At 41.3% G+C, this 27,842-nt stretch overlaps 1 protein-coding gene across 1 annotated transcript; it reads right to left on the bottom strand.

The window, feature by feature from the left end:
* Positions 1 to 1,378: 1,378 nt before the first annotated feature.
* On the bottom strand, positions 1,379 to 27,842 carry LOC309821967 (placenta-specific gene 8 protein-like). The gene is made up of 5 exons (XM_082653537.1): positions 27,773 to 27,842; positions 11,110 to 11,238; positions 9,436 to 9,560; positions 3,919 to 4,033; positions 1,379 to 1,573 (listed from the first exon to the last, which is right to left on the bottom strand). Exons 2-4 carry the CDS (start codon positions 11,207 to 11,209, stop codon positions 3,929 to 3,931), a joined length of 330 nt encoding a protein of 109 aa, XP_082509663.1. The 5' UTR covers positions 11,210 to 11,238; positions 27,773 to 27,842; the 3' UTR covers positions 1,379 to 1,573; positions 3,919 to 3,928.

Here is a 27,842-nt window from a genome sequence, read left to right as displayed (position 1 = left end):
TCATGGGGATATAATGTACAGCATGGTGACTATAGTTAATAGCACTGTAGTGCATATTTTTTGATATTTATTAATATGGGAAGTCATTCATAATTTGTGGCTAAGCCATAAAACAAAACAAGCAATTTAGAAAATAGTATGCACAACATCATCACATATTTTCATAAGGAAAATGACTAGAAAAAATACCTCCAAATAGTTTCATTTTGCACAAATGTCTTACCTGATTACTATTCTTGCCACCTTTTACACCTTTGAAACTAATCTACTGACCTCTTGACCACAATATTTTCCATGTGCTGGGGGAGTAAAAAGGAAATTAGAACAAATATGATCTGTCCCTGCTTTCATGATGCTTATCAATTACCATCGATGCAGGTGTTAAACCAAAAAAAATGAAGACTGCTAGGAAGGCAAAAGACAGGATATTCTATAAATTTATAATAGCAATCTTTGGAATCCTAAACCCTAGGGTTAATTTTTATAAGACAATAAATAAATAAATAACTTCTGTTTACTGCCATGAACAATGAAACAGGACCTGCTTTCTAGACTCAGCACTGCCATTCTGTATACACTGGTGACCTTGTAACGCTATTTAAGTTTTCTGTCTTGCATATTTGAAAGTTGCCGAGAGAGTAAATCTTAAAAGTTCTTATCACGAGAAGAAAAAATTTTGTAACTGTGTGGTGATGGATGTGAACTAGAATTATTGTGGTGGTCATTTTGCAATATATACATATATAAAATCATTATGTTGTACACCTAAAATGAGTGCAATATTATACGTCAATTATATCTCAATTAAAAAAATGTAATAAAATTCCAATTTAACCTAGAAAAAAAGGAAAAATAAAGGTATGTTGTGTCCCTGTGGCTGGCTTGCTGCAGGGGATGACTTTGGGGAGGACAGAGATGGGTGGTGGGAATGTTAATTAGGTGGTTTGCTACATGGCTTATGACAGAAATCCTCCCTTTGTGTATAAAATCTACAGTAAATTCTTCATTGCTAGGCAATTAACTCCTGGAGTAGATTTACTTTATGGGGCTGTGAAGACGTGCCAAAAGACATTCAGGCTCCCTGAGGGAGGAAACCACACTTTCCTGGGGTGAAGGGCCGTGCAGGGTAACACCTGGTCTCCCAGTGCAGGGAAAATCCAAAATAACAGAAGCCTTTTACTTGACAACATTTAAAAAACTTCTTATTCTGGACATTTTCAAACTTACGTAAAGGTAGAAAAGTAGAATGAAGAATCTCTACGAACCCATCATTCAACTTTGACATTTTGACAAGCTTGGGCTCATTTTTAAAAGAAGCATATTGTAATTTTCCATGAAGCAGTATTTAAAGACACAAGAATCGTTGAGGAAATGAATTTTTTAATGGCATTCATCTCAGAGAACAGCAGTGGAAATATATTTCTTTCAAAATAAACCAAAAATTAAAAATGTTTTGAAGCCATTTGAAACCATATGATTAGCTGAATTAGTTTCTTAAGGCTTGAGGTGAGATAGCACTGAATAGATGCAGTATTTCATTCCAGCATTTTCTTTCACTACTAGTGAATTTGACCTGTAGAAATCAGAAAAAGAAAAGGAAAGAAAGACTAAATCAATGAATGAATTAGGACTTATCAATTCCATCTTTACATTATCTTGTTCCAAGTATCAAAACTTTCATTCCACTGCTACCCTACTGCCAAATTGCTGCATATTTAAAATCTATACCAAATAATGGCCCCTGGTTCAGTACAGCCTACTTGGAGGAGTCATAAGCACTACTTAAGATTCAGATGAGTCTTCTAGGTTAGAGCCTCATTATGCTTCCTTGCTTGAAAGTTGCATTTATTTACTCATCCACATTAGTTATTAAGTGCCTACTATGCATCAGGCACCATTGCTAGGTGGTTGGGAAAACCAACAGAATGCTCTGTAGATTGCCAGAGCTAACCCCTCTTACCAAATGGCAATGACTCACCAAACATGCTAAGGTAAGAGACTCCTAAAGGCAGAGACCCCAAAACAATTTTTTTCATTAACTGGATGACTAGACCAGTAAACTGCCACATTCTAAGTAGGGGACTAGGGCTACTTTGGCAAAATTCTGAGCCACATTGGTAACAAAGGGCTTTAAAGAAACATCAATGCTAGGGAAGAGAAACAACAGCCAATTCTCAGGATGTAGGGTACAAGGAGGAAAAAGAATAAGAAAACTCACCATCTTGACTCTGCTTGTAAATGAGTAAAGCACATCAGTCATTGAAGAAAGCAATCAGAAGACAAATACTAGGATACTAAAACGGTACTAGGGGCTTCCCTGGTGGAGCAGTGGTTGAGAATCAGCCTGCCAATTCAGGGGACACGGGTTCGATCCCTGGTCCGGGACGATCCCACATGCTGGGGAGCAACTAAGCCTGTGCACCACAACTACTGAGCCTGTGCTCTAGAGCCCGTGAGCCACAACTACTGAGTCCACGTGCCACAACTACTGAAGCCCGCGTGCCACAACTACTGAAGCCCGCATGCCTAGAGCCTGTGCTCCACAACAAGAGAAGCCACCGCAATGAGAAGCCCGCGCACCACAACGAAGAGTAGCCCCCGCTCACCGCAACTAGAGAAAAGCCCGCGTGCAGCAGCGAAGACCCAACACGGCCAAAAATAAGTAAATAAAATAAACAAATTTATAAAAAATAATAATAACAAAATAAAATGGTACTAAAATGCAACATGAAATGAGCTAAGTTGTTCATGAAGAGGACATCATTTGGTGCTGCATGTGGGCAAAATAAGTAAGAGGGAGACAGACTGTGCCAGTGCCAACCAGTCATACTCATGAAGGCACCATCCTGACCAAACACTTTTGAAGACTTTGGGAGATAAGACTTTGTAGACAATAGCTATTTCCAGGTGAAAATAAAACTTTGATAACAAATTCAATGGGATTGGCAGTAAGTGATGGAAAGGCAGGACTGAGTAAGCCATTGCTCTCTGGCCTGAGAAAAATAGGAAGAACTGAGAGGATTAAAAATGTGACCAGGGGCTTCCCTGGTGGCGCAGTGGTTGAGAGTCCACCTGCCAATGCAGGGGACAGGGGTTCTTGCCCCGGTCTGGGAGGATCCCACATGCCGTGGAGAGGCTGGGCCTGTGAGCCATGGCCGCTGAGCCTGCGCGTCCGGAGCCTGTGCTTGGCAACGGGAGAGGCCACAGCAGTGAGAGGCCCGCGTACCGCACACACACACACAAAAAGGTGGAAAAATGTGACCAGGAGAGCTTAGGAAACTAGGTAAATGAGTAGCTGCCCAACTTTGACCATACTGCCACCAAAAAGTCAGTACTCTTCTTCCTAAACGGGAACTTTGGGCCTTTTGGATAACTGGGTAAACTGTCCACACTTAATTTATAGAGACTGAGATAGCTTTCTACCACTTTGGAGAATGAATTATTATTTCAATATTGTGGAGTTGACAAGAACATATAACTAGATATATTACACAGTCACACTTAGTGTAACATCTCAATGGGTTACTGTTGACAGCAGTGAACCTGTGATCTAGGCTTAGGGAAATGAATGTTCTGTCGTACACGTGTCTCTACTAACTTAAATCATGATGTAGTTAAGATAGTTATGGATGAGATGTGGTATGTTTATTTGGTACATCACACGGCCACTCTACATGTGGCAGACATCCTAACAAATCACAGAATTCTTTCCCATCCAATCGGGGTTAGCCCTCTCTACCCAGGCTCTGGGAAGCTGACTCCCAACTGATTGGTGTAGGCTGGCCATTGAAAGTCATTTACCCCCCAATTTGGTAATGGATATCTCATGTATCGGTGAGACAGAGTACCAAAGGAATCAAAGATGTCCTTGAGAATTTGTTTTGATACTCACAAATCAAAGAATTCCCACCAACTTACCGTGCATCTTTTACAAAGCATTCATTGCTCTTCTTTTTTCAATATCTCGCTTGAGTTGACAAAGGGTGCAAAAAGGGAAACATGCCAGACATAGGAAATCATTACAAATAGACCCCTGTTAAAAAACAAACGGATCAACATGTAGCCTATAAATACAGTCATACAATTCCTTGCATTTGTTTAACTTTTCATACCTCTTTAAAACATACATTTTATGTCACTTGTTTATCATGAGAATTCTGTGACGTTATCCCTACTTTTCTGATGACCAAGTGAAGTTAACTGACTTGCTAAGATCACAGAAATTAGTGGCAGTGATTGGTCTTTCTCTTCTCGAGCCAGTGCCCTTTTCATAATAACATACCATTTCAAATGATCTGCAGGTTACAATTATAGCCCCAGTTGTCTATCATCTGTTGTCTCTTTTTTTTCTTTTTAAGAAAACTTTTGGTTTATGTATTATTTTTATTAATGTGGAATAGTTCCCTTTAAAGCCAGTTGTGTAATGCACCAATTTTTCCAATTGGTTATGAGTATAGTGCCAGACGAAGCTTTACCTTGTATCCCTCTAGCCATTTCTATTGACGTCCCTCATGCTATTCTGCAAGGGAGGAAGTCCATAGTGAGGGAGGGATATATAAAGTACGGGAAAAAGAAGAAAGAAGAGAATGAATAGTGTCTGGAAAAGCCACTATTCATTCGTAGAATGGGCTGCTTTGCAAAGTTTTTTTTTTAATAAATTTATTTATTTATTATATTTATTTCTGGCTGCATTGGGTCCTCATTGCTGTGCACAGGCTTTCTCTAGTTGCAATGAGCAGGGGCTACTCTTCATTGTGGTGTGTGGGCTTCTCATTGCGGTGGCTTCTCTCGTTACAGAGCATGGGCTCTAGGTGCACAGACTCAGTAGTTGTGGCTCATGGGCTCTAGAGAGCAGGCTCAGTAGTTGTGGCGCACGGGCTTAGTTGGTCTGAGGCATGTGGGATCTTCCCGTACCAGGGCTCAAACCCGTATCCCCTGCATTGGCAGGCGGATTCTTAACCACTGCGCCACCAGGGAAGCCTTTTGCAAAGTTTTGAGGGCCCTCTCCATGGTAGGTCTAGTTGGGTCTTAATGCCCTTGGGTAGAGATGCCCTTGAAGGGACTCCTGCCCTGTGTAGTCGGCACCGAGTGATCTGAGGGTTCTAGTCTGACAACCAGATTCTATGACTGTGTGTCTTGACTGATTGAAATAATTTTGAACTCCATTTTTGGATAGCACTTATTCTTTAAAATGTTGAATTTAATACAACTCCCAATTTACAGTGTGAGCAGGGACAGAGAGAAAGAGAGAGAGAGAGAGATCTATAGTAGATTTAGTTTATAAGGATTGGGAGCTCCTAAATGGTGAGATTATAAGTGATTTATTTTTCATAAAATTTTTTTTCTTTGCTACAGTGATTTTGATGTTCATCTAACAGAGGAAGCATGTGGGACAAAGAGTGGACAACTAGATAACAATGTTAGAAATCTTCTAATGATGTGACCTTCATCAGATGGAGGAATGGATATTCAGCTTGAAGAAAATTCAGTCTCTTGGCCTTCTCTTTTTCCCTGATAAAGCATCCAAATCCTCTAACCCTTCCTCAAAGTACTTGTTTTTTTTCATTCTTTAGTTCATTGTTTATTTTTATTCTTTTTATCTTTTAAACCTTCATTAAACCAACACTTACTGAATACATATTATATGCTACAAGGAAGAAAATATTCAACAAGGATGTAACCACTTTTCTGTTCCAGCATGTCTGTGTCTGTCTTTTACCTCAGGAAGTTTTTAGGGGGAAAAAAGTCCCACTATTATTTGCTAAGAGACCTAGGGAAACCTTTAGAAAACACACCCTATTTCTAAGTCTGTTTCATAAAACAAATACAGAGAATATAGAAAAGAAAAAAACATTCCTTTTTCAAATGAGAGGAAATGAACTACAGGTTTATACCATGCTGAAGTTAATAAGGGACATAAACGCCTTGACCAGAGCAGCTTCTTGGGAAGTGGGTGCCTGAAGCAAAGATTTTGCATTCATCACTCTGTTTGGGAAAGGGGACTGGTGCTTCACTTTTTTTGGAAGCTGTTAAAAAAAGAAGTCTTGTTTACAGAATCATTGAGGAAATAAACAAATGAATTGTGGTACATGGCTGAATACACTTCAATTTGGGAAGACAAGGTGGTCAAGTGGGAAAGACCAGACCTGACTCCAAGTCAGAATAAGCTTGAGCCCGAATTTCAGCATTTACATGTTCTGTGACCTTAAGCCTTTCTCATTCTTGGTTTTCATATCTATAAAGTGGAGATAACAATCCCTGCACCATAAAGAGTTTGTAAGTAGTAAATGAGCACATATATGTTAAGGTAGTGTCCCAGCACCTAGGCGTTCAATCAGTGGTTGTTTTTTTTCTTTCTCCTCTGCTACAGAGGTTGTGGCCCTAGCCAAAGGGATGCTGTCTTGACTGTGTCCATGAAGGGAGGGGCAGTTCAGAGAGGCTGTATTGGAGCAGCCCTATAAAAGTTTGCATAGATGCAAACGGGAAACAAAGCAAAGAACCTGAATTATATAAATCAGTCCTAGGATTTACTAGCCATTTTTGAAGTCTGTTCTAAGGAAGAAGAAGAGAGATACGTTGTCTATAAATACACTTATTTAATGTATACCAAGGAAATTTATTATAGCATAGAATCCCAGACCCTAGAAGCGACCTTAGAAATCATCTTGCACAACTTTCTCACGACAGATGAGAAAACTGATGCTGACAAATGACTTCTCAGAGAGTCCAAAAGTTAGCTACTTGCTGAGCTGTTCCCAGAACCTTTATCTCCAGAATCCAGCTAAGCACCCCTTCCTCTACGCCATTATGGTCGGGCCACTTTGAGAATCTCACCCTCACACCCATGTACACAACTACATACACCCAACACTTAGTGTACAGTTTTGGGAACTTTATGGGACAGCCACAAAGTTAAGAACCCCTGTGTTAAGTTATGCTGGCATAAATGAGAGTGGCATAAATGAGTGGCATAAATGAGAGCTGCAGGGAGTGCTGAGAGACAGGCAGCTGGGCAAGCCCACAGGAGGAATGTAGCCTGCGTGGAGAAGACAGCTGAGCTAAGAACAAAGATAACAACAGTTACCTGCCAGGCCCTGTGCTAAGTCCTTTCCAAGCATGATCTTATGTGACTCTTACTATGCCACCTTGGGGGAGGTATTATTCTTACCATTTTATCAGTGAGGGAGCCAAAGCTTAGTAAGACGAATAACTTGTTCTCGGTCACAATGAGAGGGGCAGAGGCTAAGTTTTCAGGAACACAAATCCGTCCTGTCACTTCTTTGTTTAAAAGCATTTTAATGGCTTTCCGGCTCACTTAGAATAAAAGCTAAAGTTCTTATAATGGTCTCCAAGGCCCTAGAAGGTCTAACTCTTGCTAATGCTCTGATGTCATCTTGTATTATCTCTCCACGCTCCCGTCTCCCTCCCCCCACCCCCCAAACTATTTCTGCCTCTCTGGCTGCTTGCTGTGTCTGGAACATTCCAGGTAAGCTCTACTTCAGGACCTTGGCTCTAGCTATTTCCTCTGCCTGGACTTTCCCCAGATGAGTCATCCTCTCATCCTTTTAGGTGTTTACTTTCTTACTGAGGTCTTTCCTGATAACTCTATTCAAAATTAGAACCTTTCAACACTTTATTCCTCTTCCTTGCTTTTTTTTTTTTTTTTTTTTTTTTTTTTTGTGCGCTACACGGGCCTCTCACTGTTGTGGCCTCTCCCGTTGCGGAGCACAGGCTCTGGACGCGCACGCTCAGCGGCCATGGCTCACGGGCCCAGCCGCTCCGCGGCATGTGGGATCTTCCCGGACCGGGGCACAAACCCGTGTCCCCTGTATCGGCAGGCGGGCTCTCAACCACTGCACCACCAGGGAAGCCCTCTCTTCCTTGCTTTATTTTTCTCTGTTGCACTTATTGCCATCCTATAGATTATACTCTTACTTAGTTATATTGCAGCTATCTTGTTCCATTAGTGTCTGAGCTCTACCATTGATAACCATCATAGTAGTAATTGATGCGGCAAGAATCTTTGATGGGTGAGGGTTTGATGAGGAACAGGATATTTACATCTCTCTACAAAGTCCTTATCCATTATAAAGGGGAAAATAGCAACGTTGTGATGGAGAATCTTGACAGATGCTATCTTAACCAAGGAATCAAAGTTAACATCACGCCTAATGAGATAAATTGATGTCACTTGCTTCCTGATGTGATGCAAAGCAAACATAGCATCACTTCTGTGGAGTTTCTGCCAAAAGTGTGTAACCTAAGTCTAATCATAAGGAAACATTTGACAAGCCAAACGGAGGGATAGTCTACAAAATAACTGATCTGTATTCATTAAAAAAAAAAAAAAGACAAAGACTGAGAAACTCTTCCATATTGTAGAAGACTAAAGAGGCATGACAACTGAACACAATGTTTGCTTCCAGATTGACTTTCTTTTCATCTAAAGAAAATTATTGGGATAATTGGTAAAGCTTAAATAATATCCATAGATTACCTAATAGTATTGTATCAATGTTAAATTCCTGGTTTTGATAATTGCACTGTGGTAATGTAAGAGGATGTCCTTGTTTTTCAGAAATACACACTGAAATAGAGATAACAGGGTATCACGTTTATAACTTGCTCTCAAATGATTCAGAAAAAAATAGAATAGATACATAGATAGACGGAGGAAAGAGAAAAAAATAAAGAAAATGTGGCAAATTTTTAATATTTGGGGAATCTGGGTGAAGCATATTCAGGAAGTCTTTGTACCATCTTTGCAACTTTAAGTCTGAAATTATGTTAAATAAAAATCTCAAAAAAAAAAAGAATGTAAGCTCCATGAAGACAGCGATTTTGATTTCCTTTATTCACTGATGTGTCTTTAATATCTGTAATAGTACTTTGCGTGTTCTATGTGCTCAATAAATCCCTGTTGGATGAGTGAACTTCAGCTTATGACCTAACAACGTTCTAGATGCTCAATAATCCCTTTTGAATGAATGAACACTGGCATATGAGTTACCGGTGAGGTAACTGTCTCACCAATGTGCCAGCTCTGAGGGGAGCTATCATACACCCTTTTTTTACCCAATGCTTTCTAAGCAACTGTCACCCACCCTGCAGGGTCCTCTGTCTGACTCTGAGTAAAGCCAGGAGAGATTAAGGACTCTGTGCTGACCTCCATCCCTCACCTGCTCGCCGCCAGCAACTTTTTCAGAGACATATCTATTGGATCAATAAAAGATTTTATTATGAATATATTCCAAAGGATAGATAGTCACATGGTCTTTGTAAATCACTTAAAAAATTTAGGATGGTAGTGGAGAAAAGACTAGGGTCAAATCATGATGGTGAGGGGGGCAATCATGGAGATCCAGTCAGACTGAAGGAAGGCCCTCGGCCTGTCCTGTCTGGGTAACTATTTCACAGTGGACGTGGGTGACTCACCGGGATGCCGTATCGGGTCCGATACATGGTCCTCATGGCGACACTTGCTCCACACAGGCAGCATTCGTCCATGTCAGAGGCAATCTGACATGAAAGGCACAGGGGCAAGAAAGTCCCACAGAGGCCTAAGGGCAGGGTGAAATCACACAGAGGAATTAGTCAGGGTCATCGTGAGTTTGACTTAATCACACCGCTTTCAAAAAGATGCTCACTCAGGAATGGCCTTAATGGACATTCAGAGAAAACACTGGGGTCCCCTGGCTCTTTATGTCTTGCTTCTGGACCCTACACTCCTGGAGGTGGGGAAAATTGACTTGTCATATGCCAGGTCAGATTTAATTGCAAAATCTCCTGCCTTGCCGATCTGAGCACGTCCAAATTATTTCTTCCCTACCCTTGTTTACATTTGGATCATCCTTGAATAGGAAGTTTGTGGCGTCAGGGGGTCTGAGAAACCCTCTGAAAACTGTGGGAGGGTGTTTAGGGTCAGAAAACATGGAGTGAAGAAATAATTGGAAAAATGAGTAGAGCAGTAGGAAACAGATTCTAGATGGTTGTTCTGGCAAAGAGTAGAGGCCTATTATTGTTATGAGGATTGAAGCAAGTAAAAGTTAAGGCGTATAGGCATCAAAAGCTTAAAAAGCATACTGAAATTTCACTTTAAAGAGTCTGTATAAGACAAAAAAGGGCCTAAGGAAATAGCAACAAACAGGAAACTGTTTGCAAACATGCTGAGTACAAGTCTATTTTGAAAAGTTCTAGAGTAGAGTTTTGATATGACTGTATCCTACATGAGATAAGAAAGCTCTTGTTTTTTGATTGATGGCTTTAAGCAAAAGGCTATCTCCACTGAACTTGGAACTTCCATCATATACAAAGAAAAGAGGCTGTTTTTCAAGACAGTGGAAAGACCAGCCACACAGAGAATGTCTGCAACTCTTTCGGCAATAGACTCTGAAACAAGGAAATTGTCTTACACAAAAGTGTGTTGGGTAGTGTGAAGGAATTAAACTGAAAGCTTCCTGAAATGGAACAGTCACAAGAGTCACATGAATACTGAAAACCAGAAACACAGACTCACCACTGTAGGGAAAGGAAGAGGTAAAGAGAAGACTGGAGAAACACATCAAGAACACAGGGATACTAAAGAGGTGAAAAATATAAAAAGAGGTGATTGATCTGGACAAGAATCACAAACTCAAGGACAGGCAAGTAAAAATGAATGAGTAAAATAGTTGGAAAAAACCCACAAAATAGCCAATAGCAGATGGTGGACATAAATATGGCAAACTGTAGAGTGATGGTCCCTTTGAATGGGTTTAGCTAATACTCGGTAGCAACTGACTTCTGCCAGTTGAGGATGAGGAATCCTCTTTTCAGATTTTCCAAATTTTTAAGAGAAGCTGGAAATCTAGATTGGAAAGTTAGATTTTTACGTGGGCTCTGATTTTTATATGGTTCCTAATATTTTAAAATTAATACAGCAAGAGGGGTCATTATATACAGGACAAACAAAACACATCCTGTGGCAAAATCTGCCCAGTGGTTCCACCTTGTGACCTCTGAGTTCTAGAATAAAACATGGATCCCTTGAGAGGATAAGCAAACAATTTTTGTTATGTCAGCAACTGCACGACTGTAGCCCAGGAGAAAGCAACGACCATGTGCACTTACAAATCCCCACGTCATCACAGCAGTCAAACACGCCGGTTTGCCAGTCACTAACCGTCGCACCTCCTGCGCCATATCCTGGCTGCGAAACAACTGGATTCATTTTTAAGACTAAGTTCAAAAAGGTACTGCCTGTGAAAACAAAACCAAAACAGTATTCAACACCTAACTGTCTTGGATATAACGTAGATACCAATTCAGAAGACATTTCATTGCACCCCTCCTGCTTAGGGTTAGTCACATTCAGCTAACTTAGCATAACATTTCCAGACTATTGCCAATATTTGAGAATTAAAAACATAAGGGAAAGAAAAACAACATAAAGGAGAGGGGATGAGGATTCCATTCTCAGGTTGTCTGGTTGTGTGTTTTGTTTTGTTTTTTTCCTTTTTCTCCTTTCACCAATCTCTCTTTTCATCAGCAATTTTCAAGACAACCATCCTGAACAATGTCTATTTTGCATTTGAAGTGTTTCTATTTAATAGTAATTATAATCAATTTTTACAAAGTTATTCCACAGACATTATCTTAGTTGCTCTGTAAGAGAACTCTGTGAGATAAAGTTCTTTACATCTGCATAAAATTATTATTAAAACAGATGCTTCTAGCTAATGTCAGCATTAACTGCTTATTAGTGGTGTCCTGATAGCTAAAGTTTACTTGGAAAAAGATTAATTTCCCTTTGTGAAGGTATCTCTGAAAAAAGAGGCTTCAAGTCCCACAGAAAAACCCAGTGGTTGCAAAACCAGTAGGAAATAAGTGTCCCCCAAACAAAGTGGTGCCTATACTTCTCATATTTCATCCAGCGATCAAGCTCAGTCTTGTGAGCTGCTACCCCGTCAGAACTCTCAAGAGAGAAAATGTCTTCACTAAAATAATTTCACTAGTGACTTCACTAAAATGATTCACTAAAATGATTTCACTACTGACTAATGTTAGACATTTCTCCTTTCTTATTTCGAATCTAACCATAATGCTGTGCTCTGTAGTCTTGGTCCCTGGTCACTTTCAACACTTCCCTTGACTAGTTACAGGGCATCCCCCCACCCCTATTATCTCTCGGCTTTTGCTCCTTCAATATTCCTCCACTATGTTCTCAGGAAAGGCCCCAGTCAAAGGTTCTACCACAAGGCTTCCCAATCCCTAGTGCTTGGTTAAAAATGTAGATACTTGATTCTGATTCAGCAGCCTGGGGTGGACCCTGGGTGTGTAAAAATTTCAAGAGGTGATTCTGATACAGCCAGTTCTGGAGACCACAGTGTATATGTCATATCACTCTTCCTCAGTCCTTCCTAATCAGTCTTCTAAGCTCTTCACCTTGCTCTGCATTTCTTGCTGACTCATTTGTCTACTCTGAGATCCCTGACTATTATCAGTTGATTCCCACCAACAGCCAACTCCCCACCAAGTCAAAGTTCATGGAATAACAAATACCAAAACACTTCGAACTGCCTTAGAAAGGTGCCTCAAATATTTATTATCAAGAACTCGCTTTATGACACAAAGAGAAAACCACCCAGATTGAGAAGGCTATATAATTATGGTCAAATCACACGAAGAATCATGTTTGAAACTGCAAGGTGTAGATAAATATTTAACTAGAATTAGAAGGTCTTTCTCCTTTCTGACTGACTAGGAGGGCAATGATGGCTTTGCTGATAATGCAGGAAAATATATTGCTATGTGGTGGTGCAGACTATTAACTGACAAGCTAAAGTAATAAAGGACTGACCAGGGAGTCTTACAACAGTGCCTGGCACACAGCAGATATGCAGTAGAACATTGTTGAAAGAATGAATTAGCAGAGAGGTGGTGGTTAACAGTCATCAGAATGGATAGTATTCCCTTGTCTAATAGAGTGAATGTAAATTTGTGCTGGGGTAAGACACAAACTTTTCAGGTTTTGTATAGATGTGTTTTGTATTTCTCATTATAACGGAGTCTTTATGAATTAAACTATTCTACATAGCAGTTAGTGTCCACTGGTTTGTTTATAGATATTCCGTCTTAGAAAACCACTGTCATATTGTTAGCTAACATTTGTGATATAACTTATTTAAATACAATAGAAAACTTGCTTATAACTGACAAATTTTCCTTTTATTGTTTTAAACTTTAGTGTAAGAATCACTTGAGGGCGTTTTTAAGAATGATACATCCCTAGAAATTTGGATTTAATCTAATAGGTCTGGAAAGGGATTGAGGAATCTGTATGTTTAATAAGTGCCCAAGTGCTTCTTAAGGGAGAAGGGTTAATAAAAAGTAAGAGTGGTGAAGGGGACCAGCTGTATTATTGCCTAATCTGACTGCTTTAACTCTAAATCATATTTGTTTGACTCCTTTCCCAGACAATTATTCCTCTGAGAACCAAATCAAAAGGGGACAAGAAGAGAAAAGGATGATTCATTCAAAGTCTTTTTATCCAGCAAGCCTGGCTTCATTTTGGTATTAGGTATAGTTACAAAACCAGAGGGGGGTATCAGAACTTTGAATAAGGAGGAGAAACTAAGAAGAGAACTCATGAGGTGGGAATCTCTAGTAGTGAAATTAAAGACCTAAAACTGCAGAGACACTTACATAGCACCGGATGGACAAGTACAATTCAAAGAGGAAGTGGTGGTATTTAATTTCACAAAACAAGTCTGTTCTGTGAATCTCTTTGACCCTGTGGGAGGTGTAAAATAAGCATCTGACTCAGGGCCCTGAGCTGGAGAAGTCCAAACATGTGATCTGGGAACAAGTTTTGTGTTTTTTGTTTTTTTCCAAAGTAACAGAAGTAGAATTATCATTCGTTCTGGTGAAGTTGGAGAAGGCTGATTGGAGGGCATGGGATTCTTGTCTAAGCATAGATAGTAGACATTCGAGGCAGGGGAAAAAATGTGAGGAAATGCAGAGGGGAAAGAAAGAGGGTGGAACGCATAAAGAACAGTAAAGACATTAGCTTTTGGGAGCAAGAAGCAGGGTCGGAGTGTAGGGATAGAAATGCACGGCTGTACCTCAAGGTCTCCTTCCCACACCTGCAGCAGACATTTTCCACCCTCTGTGTGTCCTTGGACAAATTAACTTCTCTGAGCCTCAGTTTTAACATCTTTAAAATGAGTATAATGTGACCTTCTTCTTTGAGTTGTCGTATTAATGTGATCGAATTATGTCTATTAAACACCGTGTTTCCTGTGTGTCAATGACCTGACATATGCACCACTGTGTCTGTTTTAAACTAAATGTTGCCAAGTAGCAGGGTCTATGCCTGACTTAATGGTACGGAAAAGCGCCTGAGAGCCCAGCACCCCAAGGCTAACGACAATGCGTTAGGAATCAGAAGGCTTGAATCGTAGTCACTGCTAGTATTGGGGAGGCTCAAATAAGATCATGTATGTGAAGACATTTTGAAATCTGCAAATCACCGTATACATGGGAGACAGGTGCCAGTGAAAGCTGATGGAAAAAATCTGCATGTGATGCGTTGCCAGTATCACAATGGCTTACACTCGTATAGAGTGCTATGCTTTTCATGTTTGATCTCTACTGAACCTTGGTCTCTATTTAATATTCACAGCAGGCCAGCGCACTCAGGGAATTAAGGGTGATAAGACCCTTTTTAATGCAGACAAGAAAACTGAGGCAAAGTGGTCAAGTGCCAAGGCCAAGGAAAGATCATGATCGCCAGGCCAACCTCTTTGTAGATGAGAAAATGAGGCTTGTCTCAAAGACTTAGTGTTCGTCCCACATCCTCTTCTTAGTCTCTCCAGGGAAAAGATATGGCAAGCACCTCACAGGAGATGTTGTAGGAACCAGAAGATGAGAAAGTGGACCGAGCAGCACGATCGAGTGGTTAGGTCATGGACTCTGGCCTTAGGCTCCAGCTCTCCCAGTGACTAGTTACATGGCCTTGGGCGAGTTACTTCACCTCTCTGTGCCTCAGTTTCCTCATCTGTGAAATGGGATGTTAACAGTATCCAACTTACAAAGTTGTCATGAGGATTAAAAGAATTAATATTTGAAAAGTTCTTTGAGTGATTCTTGGCAGAGGGTAAGTACTTCATGAATGTTAGTTAAATAAGAGAGTAGTACTTGGCTCTGGAGGGAAACACAATACTCCTCCCACCCCATACCTCCTTTACACCCCTAGGAATTGTAAGATGTGGGTAGTTCTCCCACAAGGCTACAGAAGAAAGGGAAAGAAACAGAAAATAGCCACATGTTCAGAGTGACAAAGTGGCAGGGCTGGGATTTGAATTCAGTTCTGAGCTCCAAAGCCTTTATTCTTCTTTCCATTGAACTCTACCAATCAGGGACTATAAATCTTGGCCAGCAGAAATGAGCAAGCCTTGTTCAGGAATAAAAGGTAATCATTCTCCTAGAACGTCCCTTCTCATACAAATTTTTGGGACTACCGGAAGCTAGACAGTTTGTGACTAACCTCTTTCTTTTTATGTCCGTACGTATGTCTGTATGTGTGTTATGTATTTTTAATATCTTGAAACCAGTCAATAAAAGCTTGCCCAAGGGTTCACAATACATGTGTAGAGAACTGGTTCTCAACCAGAGATTACTGCAACTCCCAGGGGACATTTGGCAATGTCTGGAGACATTTTGGGTTGTTACAACTATAGGTGAGGACTACCTAGTGGGTAGAGGTCAAGGATATTTCTAAACATCCTGAAAAGCACAGGGTTTTTTTTTTTAGGGAAGAATTTTCCATCACCAAATGTGAACTGGGCTGAGGTGAGAAACTGTGGTTTAGAGAACATTAACAACATCATGAAACAAGAGCATCGGGAGGGATTCTGAAGGCTGTCTAGTGTAGTTTCCTAGCAGATACAGATGTCGTGTCTGCAGCAGGCCCGACGAGCTGTCCTGGTGACGAGCTGTCCTGGTGACGCCCTTACACATCGCTTTTGAGTTAAAAAAAATGTTCAAAGTGCAAGTGCTGGAACTCAGAGATCAGAACAGGAATCCTGTGCCCCCATAGATTTGTTCACTTCCTGTCTGAAATGCCTCTTCTTTTTTTTTTTTTATCAATTAATTAATTAATTTTTGCTGTGTCGGGTCTTCGTTTCTGTGCGAGGGCTTTCTCTAGTTGTGGCGAGCAGGGGCCACTCTTCATCGTGGTGCGCGGGCCTCTCCTCTTGCGGAGCACAGGCTCCAGACGTGCAGGCTCAGTAGTTGTGGCTCACGGGCCTAGTTGCTCCGCGGCATGTGGGATCCTCCCAGACCAGGGCTCGAACCCGTGTCCCCTGCATTAGCACGCAGGTTCTCAACCACTGCGCCACCAGGGAAGCCCCTGAAATGCCTCTTCTGTGTGGCAAGTCCTGCCGGGTACCCCACTGCCCCCAAACTTGCCTCTTCTCTCTTCCTTCTACTTATTGTTCCTATGTTGACAGTTTAATCTCCCCAGTTCTATTCTTCTTTTCTTCTTTAAATAAACTTTTAATTGAAATGCACTATATATACAGTATAGAAATTGTAAACATGATTGATGAATTTTCACCAAGTGAACAATTCTTGTAACAACAACCTGATTCAAGAACTAGAAACTTACAGAACCCCAGAAGCCCTCCTTACTCTCAAAGGCAGTCTAACCCTCCACCCAGAGGCAACCTCTACCCTTTCTTCTAACACCAGAGGATCATTTTGCCTGTGTTTGAGACATATTTATTGAATTATATACATTATTTATTCTTCTATTCCTGGCGTCTTTTGCTCAAAATTATGATTGTGAGATTCAACCATGTTGTGTGCTGCAAGAATTCATTCATTCTCATTGCTGTATAATATTCCATTGTATAGATATACCACAATTTATTTATCTGTGCTACCATTGTATTATTTCCAGTCTGGACTATTATCAATAGTACAGTGCTGCTATAACATTCTTGTACATAACTTTAGGTGAACTATGTATGTATCTCTGTTGTGTCGATATCTAGGAGTGGAATTGCTGGGTCCTAGGGTTCATAGATAGTGCCAAACAGTATTCCAAAGTGGTGGTACCAATTTACACTCCCATCAGTAATGTATGAGAGTTCCAGTTGCTCCACATCCTAGCCAATACCTGCTAATGCCACTATTTTTTACTTAAAGATTGCTAAAGAATCTGGGAAGCAGGCACCTAGGTTTAAAATTGAGAAAAACAGAAATTATGGTTAAATGATTAAATAGAGTTGCTGCATTTAGGGAAAAAATACAGGATATTCAGTTAAATTTGAATAATTATGTCCCAAGCATTATTTGAGATATACTAAAAAATTATTCGTTCTTTATTTGAAATTCAAATTTAACTGGGCATCCTGTATTTTATCTGGAACATTGAGGGAATGATTTTGGTATGAGGTAATACCAATGTGGGGCAGTTACTGCTCCCTGCGTTTCCAGGAATGGGAAGAGGGGGAGGAGGCGAAAACAGCAGACTTTCCAAGGTTGCTCTTCTCTCCACCCCCTCCCCCATAGGGTCCCAAAGCATACTAATGGCGGCAGTGATTTATTTGATTTCTATCTAAATTCTTTTAAGAGCATTTCCTTTGGGAAAACACAATTGTTTATTCATGAATAGAGGAAGGAAAACTGAAATTTCTTGAGCAGTTGCTATTGCCAGTTTCCGTGTTTGGCAATCTTAAAGCTGTTGGATTCTAGCCTTATAACGATCTCGCCTTCTATTTTGAAATCTGATACCAGAAAAACTTAAGCAACTCAGGCTGGTTCAAAGCCAGATGAGCTAAAGCCAAAGTCAGAGCTCTTCCATTCTACCAAGGCTTCTGTCTTGTGGAAGGAGTTTCATTGACTAGCCCGGGTCCTGCGTGGGCTCTATTTCTCTCAGCCAGTCTGAGCTATCCTGATGGCATCGGGCGAGACCACTGCCTATCACTAACTTGGGCTTCCCAGGGCTCTTCATTCCCTCGATTTCCATCCCCTCCTTTTCTCTGTCCACCTCCTTCTGGCTTTCAGCTTCCTACCAGATAATTCCATGGGTTATATGCAACCCACTTCTGGAACAAGAAAGTAAAATAAAGCCAACTGAGAAAGGTGTGCTTTTGATCATTTTGAGCTTCTGCAGCATCTACATGCCACAGCAGGCCTGTCTTCTAGTCCCAGGTCTGAGTCTGCATCTGGAGCAGGGAATGACCCACTCCTTTCCTCCAGCTCCTGTGTGTCTCAAGCAGAATTCTGCAGCCTCCGTGTCACACTAGACCAGTTATGTTGTAAACCAGAAAATGCCATCCACAAATATGCCTCGTTAGGATAACAGTTATTTTGAGCTGATTATTTTGAGAAACAGCAGACACAGGAGAAGACTGGAAAACAGAGTAGAAGTCACGCTTTAAGGGAAATTTATACTTATAAAGGAAATGTCCATTTGTAAGGGTGTCTCCCTCTCCTACCAAGAAAAGAAGGATGACTCTAAATCACAAGAAACTCTTCAGTGGAGTTACTGTCTGCATAACAAACTTTACCCTTGTTTACCCAGCCACCTCCCCATAAATGGCTTATCCCCACCTTCTCTCTTTTGCCTTTATCTGAAGATGGTATTTAAGCCTGAATTCTTATTTATTTATTTATTTTGGCTGCACCTGGTCTTAGTTGTGGCATATGGGATCTAGTTCCCCAACCAGGGCTCTAACCTGGGCCCCCTGCATTGGGAGCTTGGAGTCCTACGCACTGGACCACCAGGGAAGTCCCTAAGCCTGAATTCTAAGACACCTGTGAGAGTTACAGTTTTCCCTGGGTACCTCCCATGTATATGAGATACACGTGTTAATAAACTTCTGATTTTTAATCTTGAATTTTCTCTTCTTTATCTTTTGTTACAGGGGCCGAGGACATAGAAGGGTAGAGGGAAAATTATTTTTCTTCCCCTACAATGTCATTTCTGAAATTTTAGCCAAAACAATACAAACTGAATCAGGAAATTAAAAGATGGTTTCGTAGAGTTGAAGGTATGGCATTTCCTAATTTAAACTAAATCATTTCTATAAACAAAAAGCCTCTGGTCACTAACTGGGGGGTGGGAGGAGGGCTTCCTGCCCCACCTAGGAAAGCCCCCATGTAGGCCACAGCTGAGGAAATGGTCCCTTCTTTTCTATAGACTGGGAGTAAAGAAAGAAGATTAGTCACTCATCTGTATCTGGCTTCCAACCCCCTGCAGCCTTGTCCCCCAGAAACATTCAGATCCTGCACCTATCAAGGAATCTCCTTTCTTGGTCTTCTCCAGCACCCAGACACTCTACAGCAGGCCTGCCTTTTAGTCCCTGGGTCTAAGTCTGCACCTGGAGCCAATTATCTGGATCTCATACAGAATTCGGTATTGTCTGTATGCCAATAGCATTCTGCCTAATGTACCACCGATTATGTCATTTCTGAAATTTTCATCGAAACAATGAAAACGCTCAGTTATAAGGAAATTTTAAAAGATTATGCATAATTGAAGGTAGGGCATTTTCTAATGGAAACTAAATTACTTTTATTTAAAAAATGCCACTCAAAACCATTTTCCCTAATGGTTAAAATGGTGCTCATGCCTGATAATGCTTAAATTAGGAGCTCTCTTGTATTTTTTTTTTTTTTTTTTTTTTTGTGGTACGTGGGCCTCTCACTGTTGTGGCCTCTCCTGTTGCGGAGCACAGGCTCCGGACGCGCAGGATCAGCGACCATGGCTCACGGGCCCAGCCTCTCCGCGGCATGTGGGATCTTCCCGCACCGGGGCACGAACCCGCGTCCCCTGCATCGGCAGGCGGATTCCCAACCACTGCGCCACCAGGGAAGGCCCCTCTTGTATTTTTGATAGTGCAAGACTGGGAACTTTTCGGACACCAGGAGAGTCCAGTCACCCTCCTTTCATCAAGAAGGTGAAGGGGACTTGGCTCACCAAAGTGTGTAATTTGGGGAGAGGGTAGGGGATAAGAAGAACATGATACATGTGCTTCCATTGTCATTCTACCATCACTAATCTCTCTGGGGACCTAATTCATTAAGCTTCTTCTCTACTTTGATCTTATAATTTGTTAAGGGGTGTCGGGCACACACGGTTCTAGGGAAAGACTGCCTTGCACACCCGAACCCTGTAAGCCTGCCCTCAGAAGCTCTTCACAACTTGACTGACCCTGTTTTCCCAGTCCTTCCCTGACCATGTCCTTCCCATATCCAGTCAGATTCCTCACTGCTCTGCAAACTGTCCATCTATACTGTTCCTGCTGTGAATTCTTGCCTCCACTTTCCCCATTGACCTGTCAACATCTCATTTCAAATGCCACCTCTTCCATGAAGCCATTCCAAATCCTCCAAGTTGGCTTTGCCTCTCTCCCTCCTTTGAACTTGCTTAACACTTTGGTGGTGTGGTGAAGAGCCCACTGGACTTGGGTCAGGATACTGGGCTCTAACCATAGCACCAATACTTGGCTATCTCCGTGCCTTTTCTGTAAATGACAATGATAGTATCTTCACTTCCTCCTTCCCACAGTTATTAAGAAAGCTACAGAAAGTTATAGTAACTTCGGATATGAGATATCTGTAATTATGTGCATTCTGAGAACTTAAGTTTTCTTTCCCCTTTTTTTTTGGTTTTTCTGAGGGTGGTCACTGGGCTTCAATGATCGTTTTTCCCAAAGACAGTGGCCTCCACAAAGCCTATAAACTACTAAGTGCTTGATGGGGTTCAGGACCAGCTACCCTAAAATGTGGCATCTTGGCATATTGAATATCTTAAGCTGAAGGAGTTTGAGAAAATGGCAAAAGCAGAAAGGTCTCTCCCTTCACCTGTCTTCCCTGAAAGCAGGAGATAAGTCTCTTATGTGAAAGGTACCCTCCCTGTACCAGAAGGAAGGCAGACACCCTTAACACCAGAGATGGAATTTAGGGCCAAGAATAAACAAACCTTGGGACTTTCCTGGTGGTCTAGTGGTAAAGAATCTGCCTTACAATGCAGGGGACGCAGGTTCCATCCCTGGTCAGGGAACTAGGATCCCACATGCCATGGGGCAACTAAGCCTGCGCGCCACAACTACTGAGCCCACACACCCTGGAACCTACATGCCACAACTAGAGAGAAGCCCACATACTACAACGAAAGATCCCGTGAGACTCAATGAAGTTCCCGCTTGCTGAAACTAAGACCCGACGCAGCCAAAAATAAATAAATAAAGAATAAATTAAAAAAAAAAAGAGTAAACAAACCTTGTTACTTTTTCACCATTTAGTACCCCTAGAGCAAACCCCTTTGTCTTGTCAATTCTTCACAAGTTTACTGTTTTCTTTGTCTAAAAGTATGAAAGTTTCCCCTTCGGTCACTTCTTTGGGTCTTTAATTCTCTTACGAAAGTCCCCATGTATATATGTAAAAATTTAATAAAATTTGTAGGCATTTCTCCTGTCAAACTGTCTTAGTTTAATTTTCAGACCCAGCCAGGGATCCTAAGAGGGTTGAGGAAAACTTTTCCTCCCCTACATGTTCAATATCAGATTATTTATTCATTTAAACCAGTGGGTTTCAATCGGGGGTGATTTTGCCCACAGGGGACATTTGGTAATGTCTGGTGACATTTTGGTTGTCACAGCTTGAGGTGGGGGGACAACTGCTATTGGCATCTAGTAGGTAGAGGCCAAGGATGCCTCCCCTCCCTCCTCCTCCCCCATGCCCCCCATTCCCACCAACAAGGAACTATTTGGCCCCATCGTATCAAGGCTGAGAAATTCTGATTCATACTCTTGTCTTGTTTTTTTAAAAGATTTGAGCAGTTTACAAGCTTACATACATAACAAGATACAAAAATGAAGAAATCAGGGAAGTAAATTTGGAGTAAATTTGGTGCTTGCTCTAAGTTTCCTGTACAGCGTTCAACATGGGCTGCAAATTAGACTCTGAGATTCCTACTGAGGTAGGAGACAGATGGGTCCCTGGGCTGGACAGCTGGTGTCTGTCACGCGGAGTGAAATTGAAGCTTTGTTCTCCCCCAGACACTCTAAGGACAAAGGTAGTGGCAGAAGCTGAGCTCTGCTGAGAAGCGAAGAGATAAGATGACCACTCCTGAGGTCAGGAAAACTTCCCTTTCTGCACATGTGCAGGAAGGCTCCTTGGGGGTCAAAAAGGTAGGTGGCACCACCCAATAAAAAGTGTGGACATGCACCCACAGGCCTCTGCAGTGGGATCCATCTTAACAAAAATTTGCACACGCATGTTGGGGAGCATCCTAGGACCAGTCAGGTGTGAAGGAAGAAGCAAGATAATTGGCCAAATGTAAACAAAGACCAGGAAGGACTGTCCTATAGAAGGGATTTAAATCACCTCTTCACTGCTTTTCTCATTCAGGACGCCTGCACTCCTCTCTAGGTGTGTATTTCTGTAGCTTCTGATTTACTGCCTCCTCCTCTTTAGAGAGGATGCCCATACCCTTTCTCTCTGGGTATGTATTTCTGCCTTGCTTCTGACTTAAATAAGTAAACTGTTTCTCTGTGTGCTCTGCCACATGTTATGCTGTGTCTCTAATAATAAACTTCGTACCTGTTTTTTACAGTTTTTGCCTCCTTGAAACATTCTTGCTTTCAAACAGGGGAAAGAGCTAGGGCCACCTTGCTTCTAGCCTCTAGCCCCTGGTGGTCTAGCAGTTAGGATTCCTGGTTTCCATCCAGGCTACCCAGGTTCAATTCCTGGGCAGGGAACTAAGATCTCTCTTCAGGAGCACTGACTGCTGTCCCTCTGAGATCACTACCAGGCAAAGCAAAGAGGGAACATAAACATTTAGGAGATTGATCATGTCCATAAAATGAAAACAGATTGAGACCTAGAGAAATTTCTCATCAAGCTCCTCAAAAAGGAGATTATTTGTGACATGCAGTGGCTAAAGCCTTTATCAGTATCTCTAAAATAAATAGAATGACTTTCCCAAACCTATACCCTAATATAGGGTTACAGCACAATGTTAGGGTAGAATCACTGAAAGCAATCACCGAGAAGCTAAAATGATCCCATCTAAGTATTTACCCCTCTGATGATCTGGGATGATTCAAGATTAAAAATCAGATATTTTAGATTGTTCAGTGAAACACATGGATGCATATTCTTTTATAAACTTCCATGAATAGTATTTTCACCAGCTGGGGCTTGATAAGATTTGGGCAGAAGTGAGGTTTAATTAGAAGCCTCTGGCAAGAAACTGAGTTCAGATTCCCAACTAGGGTTGCTTATTATACATAGCAACAGGTACACAGAAGGAAAGGTGTATAAGGCAAATGCACTGTTATAAAAATTAAAAGATGCAACCAGGACATGTACCTGAATAAAAGGCCATCCTAGTGTAGCATGGAGGTGAGCTAACAGCCATCCTAATTCAACACGGAGATAAGCCAAAGGCATGGCTGCAGAAAAGTCTGTGTTTTTCTCAGAAACCCATTCTAAAACTGCTTTAGCAAGTGACCAGTGGGGAAGCTTAGAAAGGAGACTTGGCTGACACAGGCTAACCCCGGTATTTAAATATCCATTTAAAACAAGCTGATGGTGTTTTGTTAAGCAGTACATCTTGTGCACACACCAGTGAATCACATCTGACTGTATGACTGATCAAAGTCCCAAGTTCTACGCCCTAGAGCTGGAAAACTTTCATATCAGATGTTACCAAAACCCACCCATTCTGACAATAGAAGAGAGCAGTAAAATGCCCGTGGAGTCTAATTCTAAGTAATGTAACTTCCTGGTCAATGCTGTGAAGACAGAAAAATTATAATATGGAACCTTAGATTATGAGTTGACCTGTTAAAAATACCAACCACTTGGCTGCATTCTGATTCTGGCCCATTGGTCTGGCCTTGGCACTGATATTTTTAATGCTTCCCAGGTGATTCCAAGGTGCAGGGAGGGTTGAGAATTAAATTTTTATAATTATTAAAGGAAGTCTATCCAAAATGATGATTTGAGTACTGAAGTGGTGGAGCTTAAGCCTTTTTTCTTCTTTTTAATAAATTTATTTATTTATTTATTATTTATTTTTGGCTGCATTGGGTCTTTGTTGCTGTGCGTGGACTTTCTCTAGTTGCGGCGAGCAGGGTCTACTCTGTTGTGGTGCGCGGGCTTCTCATTGTGGTGGCTTCTCATGTTGCGGAGCTCGGGCTCTAGGCGCGCAGGCTTCGGAAGATGTGGCGTAGCGGCTCAGTCCCACCGCGGCATGTGGGATCTTCCCAGACCAGGGCTCGAACCCGTGTCCCCTATGTTGGCAGGTGGACCTCCTAACCACTGTGCCACCAGGGAAGCCCATGGAGCTTAAGTCTTTTACACAAAAATAAAACACACATTTCCTCTCTAATTTCAAATTTCCCCTCCCACTTAATTTTCACCCCAAATGTGTATAATCTTAAAAACTTAGCTCAATTAATATGATCAATGAAAACATGTCTAAAAATCACAAAAGTGTCAAAAGAAAAAATTTCTATTAAATCCAGCATACAAAGTTAACCACTATTGACATCTGTGATTATATCCTTCCATTTAATCTAACAAAAATTTTTTTGTGTGCAGGAACACCTTTTAATGAACATACCCAAAAGTGGCAATAAAATCATTTATCCTACAGTGAAGAGAAGGCTGCTTCCCTTTCTGTTATAACTGGGGAGGAAGCATTTATCTCTTTTAGAAGTGGGATCCAATCATTGTGCTCTAGCTCAGAATTATTATCTAATTAGTTAACACCTCTACCATGACTCTTGAGTTGGTATAAAGGAGCAGAAAGAGTCTTTCCAAGAAAGAGTTTAATCTGAGTTCTTCCAGCTCATCCCATAGTTTATTTCTGTTTGCAGAATTAAAGGTTGAAATATTATTGGTTGAGTGAATGAATCTTGGAGTTACCTCTGAAGTCTCAATTCATATGCAGCTATGAAAACTCTCAACTAAAATCATATTCCTCACTTAGGCAATTATTTATCTCCCCAGACTCATATCTTGCCTTTATTCTGTTTCTCTCTTCACATCTTTCTTAGAACACTTTGTCTTCAATAGGAGCTCAGCAGGGGGGAATCCCAAAAAGAGAAGAGGGTATCACCAGCTCCTGGACTTGCAGAGGGCTTGGCTCTACCCATGCCTGGCATATCTAGTATCTGGTCATAGCAGTATAGCAATCCTGCAACTGTCTCAGATTTAATATCTTGGTTAAAAAAACTAGAAGAGGACTTCCCTGGTGGCGCAGTGGTTGAGAGTCCGCTTGCCGATGCAGGGGACACGGGCTCGTGCCCCAGTCTGGGAAGATCCCACATGCCGCAGTGCCGCTGGGCCCGTGAGCCATGGCCGCTGAGCCTGCGCGTCCGGAGCCTGTGCTCCGCAACGGGAGAGGCCACAACAGTGAGAGGCCCACGTACTGCAAAAAAAAACAAAAACAAAAACCAAACCTAGAAGACCTATGATGTACAGGACTGTATTTTACATCTTGCTGCAACTCAGTTTTGAATTGAAATCATCTGTCCTTTGAATCATGTGGGTTGAAGATCACTCACCTGGTAAAAGACAGCTAATAGCTGCATCCACTTCAGCACAAACATCTTGAAGGGACTTAGTTGATTTTTTTAGAAAACTTTTTTGGTAAACAGTCAACTTTGTTAAATAATTTTAGATTTTGTACTATTTGCGAGGGATGGGGAGGAAGAGCCCCCCATCCCACCCAATGCCAACAACTTGTACTGGTGATGGAAGTAAAGGGGGTTAAGAGAGTGCTGGCCATTTGCCATAAAATCAAAGGTCAGAAGTTACAGAATGGTGAATTTGGGTGGTGTCTGTAATCTGTAACTTGAGCTAGTCCCATCCAATACTTTCTAAGAAGATAACAAAACCATTTGTGAGTGCTCTAGTCAGTATAAATGGATCTCAAAACTTCAGTAAAAATACAATTACCTGGTGGCCATGAAACGCTTAAATTTAATTCAGGAAAAAAGCAGCAGCCTATACAAGCACTCAATTATAAAATATGTTTTTCTCCCAAAAGCCTCCAGATGTATTTTTCCGGAGCATGATCTATGCGCTAACAGGGGCAGCCATTAAAAGCACACACATTTTTCTCCATTTTCATCCCCCCTCCCCCGCCCATCCTCATAAAACCCAAATGAGTTTGAAAGTAGTATTAAGTGCTAATTTCTCAATAAAACTGATGGCTAACCAATGGTGCTTGCTCAGTCCTCCTGGATTCCTCTGCATTTTGCTAATGCATTCAAGTGCATTGGGGTTGTTCTTAGGGTTGATTGCTTTGCAAGAGGTAAACTAAGCACATCCTTAAGCCACCAATAAAGTTGGGGCAATAAAATGAAATAAAATAGTGAAAACTTTGAGGGAAATAATCACAATCACATCAGACTTCTTTACATATGGATGGGTGTGGATGGGTAGCACACCACACATTTTCAGTGTATTTAAGGCCTCTCAAGATGCCTGTCTGGTCCTGGTTATATTTTAAGGTCAGTTGTTTTCAGGTCCCACACCTCTATTGGAGTCTGAGCACAACGGGTCCTAGCCACTCATCTTTTTATCCTAACACAGTGCCTGGAGCAGAGTAAAGGTTCAATAATGAATGTTTAAAAAAAATAAATGAATGAACAAATGTATGAATACAGAAACTGTTATGTCCCATACACACAATTTCAAAATCTCTAGACTGGGGCTTCCCTGGTGGCGCAGTGGTTGAGAGTCCGCCTGCCGATGCAGGGGACACGGGCTCGTGCCCCGGTCCGGGAAGATCCCACATGCTGCGGAATGGCTGGGCCCGTGAGCCATGGCCGCTGAGCCTGCGCGTCCGGAGCCTGTGCTCCGCAACGGGACAGGCCACAACAGTGAGAGGCCCGCGTACCGCAAAAACAATCTCTAGACTGTACATCTATCTAGATGTCAGAAATAACACCTCCCAAACTGCACATGCCCTTTATCCACCATCTTTAAGAAATGTGTTTGCCTTAGGGACCTGGAAGTAAGAGGGAGAAAAAAACCTTCTTTTTCTCCTTTCTTTAAATCATACAAGTGAGAAAAGCTAATCATTCCCTCAACAGTGAAAATACTGAGATGTGCCTTGGTAATAGTGCCCATAATAACAACAATACAAATCAGGACAGGCAACAAGTGGCCAGATTGTGATGATCTCAAAAAATTGTTTTTGTTATATAAAAACAGAGCCATTTAGAATTAACTTCGGACAATAAAATAATAATAAACCTCAAAATGACTGAAGCAGACGTCGTGTCCCCCTGCCCCACACTAGCAAAAGTAATTCCAACAGCAAATCTTGAAACCAGCTACAAATGAAACAAGTTTCTAGAAGGAATTTTAGAATATTCTGCTTAAACAGAATATTAAGACACCAGTCTTAATGATGATACGATAATTTCTTCTTTCAATGTCTAAGAACATTTTTTTCTCTTAAAAAATGTACCTTCATTTTTAAGAAACTGTCATGATATACACAGGCTCTTATGAATCACCACTGTCAAATTTAATTTAAAAGACAATTACATGTTGCAGACGTGGGTTTTAACAAAAATTCACCAAAACAAATGATTAATACCTATTATTCAATTCTGCCTTGTGTTAGTTACGTGGTAACGTTTTACTGGCTCCGGAATTCGTTACTTTTAGAATAATTTTTTTTTCTTTTGAAAGAGGATGAAAGAGAAAGACAAGAGGTTTGCAGCACTGAAATTATTGCAAAAATACTTACCACACGCAAGGTAACTGCAGAGGACAGCAGCTCAGACCAGCCAGGAGAAGCCTCTGGGAACATCGTTTTG

This window comes from Grampus griseus (genome assembly GCF_964374135.1).
Source record: "Grampus griseus genome assembly, chromosome: 4".
Lineage (NCBI taxonomy): Eukaryota > Metazoa > Chordata > Mammalia > Artiodactyla > Delphinidae > Grampus > Grampus griseus.
This window is presented reverse-complemented; position numbering and strand designations above follow the sequence as displayed.

Excerpts from the sequence above, each read along its gene's own strand:
- LOC309821967 (XM_082653537.1), bottom strand. The coding sequence starts at position 11,209 with ATGAATCCAGTTGTTTCGCAGCCAGGATATGGCGCAGGAGGTGCGACG. Across the intron at positions 9,561-11,109 it reads CTGTGATGACGTGGGGATTT|GCCTCTGTGGGACTTTCTTG; the intron begins GTAAGTGCACAT and ends CCCTGCCCTTAG. Across the intron at positions 4,034-9,435 it reads GGACCCGATACGGCATCCCG|GGGTCTATTTGTAATGATTT; the intron begins GTGAGTCACCCA and ends GTTTTTTAACAG.